This window comes from Manis javanica, chromosome 1, assembly GCF_040802235.1.
Source record: "Manis javanica isolate MJ-LG chromosome 1, MJ_LKY, whole genome shotgun sequence".
NCBI classification, from domain to species: Eukaryota; Metazoa; Chordata; class Mammalia; order Pholidota; family Manidae; genus Manis; species Manis javanica.
Genome location: NC_133156.1, coordinates 222,067,941 through 222,078,162, shown reverse-complemented (window position 1 = coordinate 222,078,162; position 10,222 = coordinate 222,067,941). Strand labels below are relative to the sequence as shown.

At 47.0% G+C, this 10,222-nt stretch overlaps 1 protein-coding gene across 1 annotated transcript in view; it reads right to left on the bottom strand.

Moving 5' to 3' along the window:
- Nucleotides 1-68: 68 nt before the first annotated feature.
- CIB4 (calcium and integrin binding family member 4) overlaps nt 69-10,222 on the bottom strand; it is a 45,482-nt gene continuing 35,328 nt past the window's right edge. Inside the window, 4 exon segments of the mRNA XM_073240225.1 lie at nt 69-512; nt 1,465-1,580; nt 7,880-7,992; nt 7,994-8,019. Coding sequence (XP_073096326.1) covers nt 420-512; nt 1,465-1,580; nt 7,880-7,992; nt 7,994-8,019 — 348 coding nt within the window. The 3' untranslated portion in view covers nt 69-419.

Genomic DNA, 10,222 nt, shown 5'->3' with positions numbered 1-10,222 from the left:
TGCATTCAAAAACTGATGAGTTAATGGGGCAAGGTTTTTTTTTCTTTATTGAGGGGACAGAATTCTAGAAAGTGAGGGAAGGACAGGGACAAAGTCATACTTCTAATCAGAGGCTGCCAGTGCCTGCAGGGGGTTGAATTCCAAGTTCCTATGGTCTGCCTTGAGCCTGCCTGATCAGGTAACTGTGGCCACATCAGCATTCCCAGAAATGAATCCTAAAGGAACTGAGAGAAAGCATCCTTTGAGCTGCCTTAAGCTGCCGGCCTAAGCACCCTCTGATTTCTGGGTTCACTGTGGTCCTAGGGCACCCTCTGGTGCCAACCTCTCATGCCCTTATTCTGAGTGATGGCTGGCTTCCAGCTCTCCTCCCTGCCCAGCAGTGTGCTGAGCACACCCCCCACCACCTGCACACAAACACCTTACTTCATAAAGTCTGGAGACATGGCCATGGCGTGTTCAAACTCTGAGAAAGACAGCATGTTGTCATTGTCCAGATCAGACTCACTCAGGACCTGACCAGGGTAGGGAAGAGCCAGAGAGCAGAGAGGAGCCTGGCATGAAAGGGGTGCAGGGATGGGGGGAGAAATTCCATGTACTGAGTGCTCCCGTGGGCCAGGCTCTCTGCCAGTGCTTCACATGCATCCCAGAGTGCCAGCCCCCAAGGGGTGGCTGTTCTTCACCCCCACCTGCTCCCCACTGCTCCTGGACAAGGACAGAAGTGACGGTATGTGCACTGAGGTCTGGGACCTCATGGGCTGGTCCATCATGGGAAGAGTCCTCTTGGTGCCAAGCACAAACTTGGCAGTGCGAGCTAGACCAGAGGCTTTGGGTGATGGCCTGGCCCGCCCCTGCCCGGGCAGCCCCTGGCACACACGTGGTTTGTGAAGGCACTCAGCAGGTCCTCTGACACAGGGTTGAACAGGGCGACAACACGCCCCCATCCCACCTGCACCTGTCCTGTCTCCTGGTCACAGGCGAGGGCTCTGCACTGCAAGAGGCCCATGAGGTCAAAGAGGCAGTGACGACCCCTCACAGTTTTATCTTTGCTTCAAAGCACTTGGCCTTAGGACAAGGGGACCCATGTTGTCAGGTTTACAAGGCTGTCTTCACGTCCTGTCACACTTTGAACTGTCACACCTTGGACTGTCTCTCTAGGCCATCTAGGCACTGTGTTGTGCTGGGATCATGGGAAGAAGGGGACATTGCGATGTGTCCATCTGACGCTAAGCTGCTTTGGGGCCACCTGCCTGCAGTAAGAGGTGGTGGGAGGGCCCCTCGGAGTGGGTGGCTCAGGCACACTGCTCTGGGGACCCTGGAAGGGAGTCATGCTAGGGGAGGAAGGCCAGAAAACTGGAGGGCAGCTGCCTCCAGCCGTGTTCCCACCCCCAAGGGCCCCTCACCCTGCCTGCCATCCAGAGGCTTCGGGTGATGGCCTGGCCCGCCCCCGCCTGGGCAGCCCCTGGCACACATGTGGTTTGTGAGGTTGGCCAGCAGGTCCTCTGACACGTCATCACTGTTGAGCAGTCGCAGGCTGATCCTCTGCAGGCCCTCCTCGTCAATGAAGCTGTTCTCATTAAAATCTGCAAAGAGGAGGCAGGGCCTGAGAGAAGGAAGCTGCCTTGGCCTTCAAGAGTCCTGGGCGCCATGGCACCAGCCAGGACCCCAGAGACTCCCATCAGCCCCTGGGAAGCCCCTCAGAGCCCATGTACCACGTGAGCCTGGAACCTGGCCCTCACTGAGGCTGGGCAGACCTGAGGGGTGTGGCATGCTACAGGGCAGGCCGCAGAGGAAGGTGGTGCTAAATAACATATGATGACTACAGTAGTAATAAGCATCGATGGAGCGCATACTACCTACTTAGACGTATCCTGAGACCTTCACCTGTTTTAAGTCATTGACTCTCCACAATCAATCTTTTATTAGTCTCACTTTTGTCTCTGTTCCCCAAGGCAGGTGGAAGGTACACCTACCCGTGTTCCTCCTTAAGCAGGTGGCTCCGCCCTAGATGAATGTTTATCAACCCCAGGGACTGCGATGTAAGCCCTGATAATCATCCGGGCTCTCTGCGCAACTGTGCTATCACGCACTGCACTATGGGTAGTGGCTGAAAGCAAGTGGAGAGGGCAGAGGCACCAGCAGCCAGACTGGAGGGAGTAGGCAGCTGCAGTGACTATGCACTGCGGGTGAGACCTTCTGCAGCCTTTCCCAGAGACCCTGCAGTGTCTCCAGGCATCCTGCTGGCCCAGCTCCTATAAGCAGAGACTGCAACAAAGTGACAGGCTTTGGTCCCAAGCCATTTGAAAGCAGAATAATTTGCTGGAGTAAAATGTAGTCCTGGCCAGTTCCCCTCCTTTGGGTGTGCAAGGGCAGAGCAGTCTGGGAAAGGCTGGGTGCTGGGAGCTCTGGGCCCACCCAAGTGGCCTCAGCAGCCTCAGACTTGCAGCCTTGGGCCCCTCTGGGGAGGGGGGGCCTTCGTCTTGCTGTTTCCCAACAGCGGGAGAGATTAGAGAGCTGGTGGAGTCAGATTAGAGAGGGGAGTTCAGGTCCTCCCCTCTCCAAATGCTTACCATCATCATCCCAACCTCTCTGTTATGTTACTCCTTGCAATTTACAAAGTACTTCTGCAAAAATCAGCTCACGTGACTGAGGGAGGGAGGGCATGTTTCCTGGGCTTGCCTCCCTTGCCTCCCGAGTCACTAGCATCCTTCCTTACTGTGTCAGATCTCAGGAAGGTGTAGGAAATCTGCCACGTGCACTCGGGCACCTGCCTGAGGGTAACTCTCAGCTGCTAGAAGCTGAGCTGGTGGGAGTGGGAAGGCAGTGCTGGGATGGGCTTTGGTCTCACGGGTAGAAAGTCTCCCCAGGAGTGAGGAGAGAGAGAGGATCAATCATTTGGAGGCCAGGAGTGTACCTCAAAGCAAAGAAACTGGAGCTCAGTAGGTACATCCCTGGTAGGTGTGGTTGGCCCTGCTGGATTCTTGATTGAGAGCCACTCAGCCCTTCCTTCTTACTAAAAGAACTGCAATTCTTATTCAGGACGATGCCATGTTCAGCTTAAAACACTCATCTTTCCAGTCTCCTTTGCAGCTGTTTGTGGCCATGGGACATACTTCTGGCCAATGAAGTATAAAGATGCTGGGTGGCACTTCCAAGAATATTTGTTAAAGGAGAATAGACTTAATGTGTACCTTTGAATGTACATTCTGTCCTTATCCCTCCTCCTGTCCCTTGTTCTTCCTGCCTGGATGAAGATGGCACATAAACCATCTTGTGATTGTGGGACACCAGTCCCATACAAACGATGGCAGATTAGGAGGCTGGAAGGAGCAGGGCCCTTTGTTACTTGCAGGAGCCGCGGCCCCAGCTCTGGGCTGCCAGATGCCCAGGCTTTTCCTTTTGTTTTGGCATCAGTGCTCGCACACATAACTGAAGGCAATCCTAACCGATGCAGTCGGTCAGAGCAGTAGTTCCCTAACTGCTGCACTTCATTATCACCCAGGGAGCTTTTAAAAGGCCCACCGACCAGGTTGGCCCAACACAGTTAAATCCATTCTCTGCAGCTGGGGCCCAAAAAGCCATAGGTCTTTAAAACTCCCCAGGTGCTTCTAGCATGCAGCCATTTGAGATCCAGTGGGTTAGTTGAGTGCTTCTTAAACCTTAAGATGCAGAGGACACTCCTGGTCCTGGGGATCTTGTTAAAATGTGGATTCTGATTCAGTAGGTGAGCCTGGGGCCCTGAGATTCTACACTTCTAACAAGCTTCCTGGTGATGTTGATGCTGCAGATGCATGGGCCACACTTAGAGTAACGAGGGGCTAGAGCATCGAGTTAGGTCTTTGGTCTTAAGCTAAGAATGATCACCATGTCCATTACCAGCACCGTCTTCTCTTTTCTGTCTCCTCCTTTTCCTTCCTTTTATGCCTCCTCTTGTTCCTTTACTGCTACCACCATCACCTCAATTTACTGAGCATCTACCACGTGACAGGTACACCAGGCCCAGGGATTCACATGTACCATATCTAATCCTGTTGACAGCTCTGTAAAGCAACAAATCTTCTGAGCCCGAAGAGAATTTGGATTTGTCTGGGTATATCTGGTGAAGCCTTGGAGTTTATGAGTCCCCAGGCATCTATTTGCACAGCTGATTTGCACGAAGGCTTTGTGTTTTTTATTTTTGTATTTGAGCTCAAGGAGGAAGGAAACCATCTGAAGGGCCTGGAGAGAGGGACTGATACAGCGACAGTGTGGGGGACAGGTGGTGTCTGGTCCTTGCTCTGACTTGAGGCACTCAGTCTGACCTGTTGGGAGTGAGGGCATTCTCCCCACTTCTGAGCTGAACATGATTTAGCACCTGTGCCTTGAAGCCTAAAGAGAACCTGCTGCTCTTCTAGCTCCCTGAAGGCTTGGGTATTTTTGTTTGTTTAGCTCTGGAAACTATGGAAAGACAGCTGAGGCAGACATCTTTTGGGATATCTGCCCAGCCTCCACTTTGCCATCTCTGAGAAGTATCCCCACCCCCAGGGGTAGGTTGGAGCCGTGTTTGTTTATGTGACTCTGCATCTTCTTGGCTGTGATTGATTGGATGAGGCTGGTCACCCAACCCAAGGGCAGCTAGATCATTGGATTGGCTGAGCCAATTAGCATCTCCTAAGACAATGGAAGTGAGAAACAGAGATGCTTGTGGCTAATCAGAGTGAAGGCTGCAGGCCATGATTTGAGGCAGGGTATTCATCTTTGGCCCATAGGCACAGAGACATTTCAGATCTGCATAAAGAGAAAGTGCACAGAGAGAAGCAGAGATGAGAGACTAGGCAGCCATAGAGAGAAAAGAAGAAAGTAGCTGCATGCTTCCCGACTGCTTGCCAGCCTCATCCTAGGCCCCCAGGAGGCCTGCTTCAGTTCTGTGTTCCCCCTTCCCCCATGAGCTGTACCTCTTGGTGTTCACACTTTTGTATAATCCATACCTCCCTTTAGTGTGGGCATGAACTATGACTTATTCCTAACCAGTAGAACTTGGCAAAAGTGATGCAATGTCACTTCTCTGATTGCAATGTGTTATATAAGACTCTATATTGCTAGCATACTGGCTCCAGAGAAGATCTCCCTAACTGTCTTTGAAGAAGCAAGTGGCCATGTTGGGGAAGGACTATGTGCTAAATAGCACAGGTCAGCCCATGGAAACTGAGGGCAGCCTCCAGCTGCCATCCAGAGAAAAGCCAGGGCTCTCAGATATAGACACAAGGAAATGAATTTACAGACCCAGAGCAACAACTGGAGTGAGCCGGTAAGTGGATTCCTTCCCCTGTTAGAATGCAATCCAGCCAGAACCTTGACGGCAGCCTTGTGAAATCCCAAGGAGAGGATCTGACTAAGCTGGGACTGGACCCCTGACCCACAGAAACTGTGAGAGTATGAATGTGTGCCATCTAAAGCCACTAAATTTGTGGTAATTTATTACGCAGCAGTGGGAAACTAATACAGTGCTGTTCCTCATTGCTTGCCTTTACTCAAGTAAGTTCCTGTTATTTGCAAACTGAAGGCTCAGCTGCATCCTGGCCCCCAGCATTCTCCATCTGGAAGAGCTGCCCCATCCAGAAGACTAATGACAGGAGGCAGAAAAGGCTAGAGACAGCACAGCAAGTGCTTCGTAGTGGAAGGCCTGACAGAGAGTAGCAGCAGCTTGTGGGGTAGAACTCTTTGGATACATTGGAAATTCTGTGGAGACCCCAGAAATACTTGGGGTCAGGAAGAAGGAAGACAAGTGAACAGGTGGGGATACTAAGCCAACTGAATTGGGCTATGTGATTTCATTTGTACTTACTCCACTTGAAGTTCACTGTAAATGTCTGTCTTATATCAGACTTAGGACATTTGGGGCCATATTTCTTTAAATATCTTTTCTTCCCCATTCATTCTCTCCTCTCCTTATGAGACTCCAGTTAAATATATGTTAGACCTTTCTTTTCAGAATTAATGTGTCCTGTGTTCTTTTTTTCTCTCAATATATTTTCTCTCTGTTCTTTAGATGATTACTATTGATCTATCTTCAAGCTTCTGACTCTTTTCTCTGTCATCTCAATTCTCCAATTAAGTCCATTCAGTGAATTTTTATTTCAGGTAGTTTTCAATTATTTATTTCCAGCTGATTCTTTCTAATAGTGTTTATTTCTCTGCAGAGAATTCCTATCACTTCATTAATTGTAAGAATATTTTCCTTTACATCATCAGGCATGGTTTAACAGCTGTTTTAAGATACTTAGCAGCTAATTTCAACATCTACATCATGTCAGAATCAGGCTCCATTCTTGAGAATGTATCATTTTTTTCTGCTTTTTAAAAAATGTTTAGTATATTGAATATTTTTTATTTGTATCTTGGACATTTCTGTTTTTTAAACTTTTTGTATATTGAATAATCTTGGATTGTATCTTAGACATTGTAAATGCTTTATTGTGGAACTGGATTCTGTTATAGTCCTTCAAAGAGTGGTGAATTTTTATTCTAGAAAACAACTGGTGGGACTTGAACTGCAAACCCTGTTATACAGCATCCTTGTTAAAATACAGTGGCAATTCAAATCTCAATTCAGTTATTTTATCCTTACCTGAGTTGCCTTGATATTGCCCTTGCATATATGGTTTAGAGGTCAGAAAATTATTTTGGTACATATACAAAATTTGGGCTTCATTTCTCTGGCTTTCTTTCATGGACTCTTTCTTCTTTTTACTTTCCAGGGAGAAAGTGCCCCTAACTCTCTGATTCTTCAAATCAGAAAGATTGTAGGGTTCCTCTCAGTCCTGCACAATGCCATTCACCAAAAAATTTAAAAAGGTTTGGAGGTGGATACCATCTAGTACTATTTCCTTCTTCAAAGTGTCAACTCTTTGCTCCTGGTAACTTTCTAGTGCCATCAGTTGATTTTTATATTTTATTTAGAGTTTATAGTTGCTATCTTTGGAAGCAACAGTTTGACAGTAATTTATCCAGCTATTTTCAGCAGGGGAATTTGTGATTTCATTTGTGTTTACTGGATACTAAGCCTGAGGACATATAAGATACAAAAATATCCTTTTCACAAATAAGAAAACTGAGCCCTCATAGTACATCTGGCTTAAAAATCCCTGCACTCCATTCTACCCAAGTCTGCTTGAGTGAGACAGGAGCAAGATGGTGTCTACTGTGCAGAGACAAGGGAGGACATGACAGGAAAGGCAGGCAGGTGAGACACCAAAATATGCACGCATGAATGCACAAGTCCTTCGGGGCCCAGTTTTCATGATGAGCTAAAAGCCTTGCACGTGGTCTGTTTGGAGGCTTTTTAAGATTTTTTTGTTTTTTTCCTTTTGAGAATTCCAGACATAGCAGCTGTGCTAAAGGGACATGGACCCACTGAAGACTAGAACTTCAGCAGAGCCTATGGCTACCGCAGAGACCAAAAAAATCATAGGACCTCAGATATGAACTCTCTCAATCTCTTCATTTTAAAGATGAGGAAACCAAGACCCAGAAAAGTGAACTGATTTGTTTAAGATTTCTCAGCCATTTAGTGGCTGCACGAGTTCTAGTGTTCAAGTCTCTTAACTTGAGCAAAACAAACATGACTCCTGAATACCCATAGGAAGTCCTTTCTCTCTCTCTCTCTCTGACCTACACACACCACTACTGCAAAATATCAACACCAATGACTCCATTTGCCTCTGATGGCATAGAGGGGAGGGGACCAATCCATTGGAGTAGTAGCTCACAACCATTTTTAAAAAAATCTACAGTTCTCAAGAAACCTGATAATACCCATAGATATCCACATAAACCAATGATGTATTTATTCTATGATGTGTCCCCTTTCCACCACTGGCACTCAGTCCCCCGTGGCACCCACCATAGATGCGAAAGGTGTACTCAGTCTTCAGGCTGGGACAGGCCTGCTCGCTGAACACAGATGCCATACCCAGCACATCCTCAAAGGAGAATACATCGTTATGGGAGAACACAGCAGATTCTGTCTCTGAAAGGGTTGACCTGTGAGTGAGGAGGAAGAAGAGGGGAGGTCTATCAGTGTCAGGTTCATGCTTCCCTGGCCCTTGCTCATCTATCAGAAGCACAGTCCTGTCTTTGAGAAGAAAACAATAGCAACAATCTACATCTTGTAGTAGTACTGGGTCCATAAGGCAGGATCCTGGGCATGATATACGGTACCCAGGGTGAAGGCCCATGCATAACATCATTCTCCCCACTGTCATCTCCTCCTGCACACACCTTCCAAAGGCTCATTTTTTGGTTTGTATTTCTTTTTATGGTTAATTTTTCTCCATTTTATGTATAAAATTTGGAAAATACAGATGGGATAAAAATAGCTTGTCATCCACTCCCCAGAATTAGCCACTGTCAACATACTGATGTAGAAGTCTGACAGACCCAGATGTAAATCTCAGCTTTACTGTTTACTAGTGGTGACCTTAGTTTAGATATAATATACAATCTCTTGGAGCCTAAGATTTCTCATCTACAAGATAAGATACTTCTCATCTATAAGCTCTAGAGTACTATATCTACCTATAGGTTTGTTGTGAGGATTCAACAAGATTGACTTAGAGTTGCAGTGACTGACAAATAACACCCAACAAGTGGTAGCTATTAATTGTTATCGAGCTACTATAGATGTTATGATCTGCACAGCAGTTCTCGTTTTAAATCAAACTGTTTCTCAAATTCGTGTCCCAAATGAGTAAGGTCACATGATTTTAGAAACCCTAGTTCCCCTAAACTGGGCCTGGCTAGGATTGTACATGAGAGGGCCCTTCTGATGCTGGCTCCACTGGGTTCTGGACAAACACCCAGTTGCTTCTCTAACCAGCTCAGAGACAGCTCACTAAGACCACCTTGCTCATTTCCCTCCAGCCCCCAGGAATGGGTAGGTTGGGTAGGCTGTGGGGTGGGCAGATCTAATGAGAGTCAAAGGCACAGAACAAGCTTCAGAATCTTGAAAAGCAGTAAGTGTGTCTTAGGCACCCTCCACCTCCCTCTTTCTGTGCCCCAATCCATTCCCACCTACCAGGACTCCCTTCCCCTGGTTGCTCAGGGCCCCACCCTTCCCTGTTCTAAATTCCCCTGCCTGCTGGCAGGCCTTATCAGAGCCCCACTTTGCTCTGGTTTCCAGATCCTCCCTCTCCTCCAGCCCAAATTTCCTTTCCTTAGATGTACCTCAGCTAAGAAAGCTATTTGAATCTGTGAATTCACACAGCAGGTCTGAATGGCCAGCCCATCCTCAATCTTCCAAATTTTAATTAGTTGAAACAAATCTCTGCTTGATTTTTCTGGTCCCGCTTTCATTAACAAGATAATCTCTTTAAGGCTCCAGGCTTCATGCAAAAGGTTAGTGCCTCTGCTTTAAGCACACAATGGGCCTGTCACCTTCCACAGGGGTGTTTGAGCCCCATCTCCAGCCCCCAGGCGCCTACGTTCTTGTCTAACACTCACTGGGTTGTTCTAGCCTCAGCTCAGCTCTCTGGTTTTGATTCCTCTCTTTTTGGCACATAATTTCTCTTTCATTTCTTTTCAATTCAGCTACATATTAAAATCTATAGTTTAATTTTAATTGGTACAGTAGTGTCCTTTATCCACAAATATCCACAAAATCAACCACAGTCCAGAAGCAGATGCTCCTCCTTCTGACCTACCTAACGTCAGAAGGTCAATAGCAGCCTAATGCTACAGCACAGTGCCTGCCACATTCACCTCCTGTCCTCTCATTTCATCATAAGAAGGGTGAGAACAGAACAATAAGATATTTTGAGAGAGAGAGACCACATTCACATAGCTTATTACAGTATATTGTTATAATTGTAATACATTGTTAATCTCTTACTGTGCCTAATTTATAAATTAAACTTTATCGTAGGTATGTATGCATGGGAAAAAATGTATATATAAGGTTCAGTACTATCCATGGTTTCAGGCATCTACCAAAGGTGCTGGAAAGTATTCCCCTGGGTTAAGGGGGATCTACTGTGTTGCTATGGATTTGAGGTGGGAGAGAGGACATGCTGTGTCACTGCAGGTGGCCATGTGGTTCTTAAACTTTAGTGAGCATACAAGTTACCCGAGGTCCATGTTAAAAACATAAATTGTAAGCTCCCACCCTCAGAGGCCCTGTTTTAGCCCAGCATTATGGAATGAATTATGTCTCCTCCAAGATATACATGTTGAGGTCTTAACCCTCAGT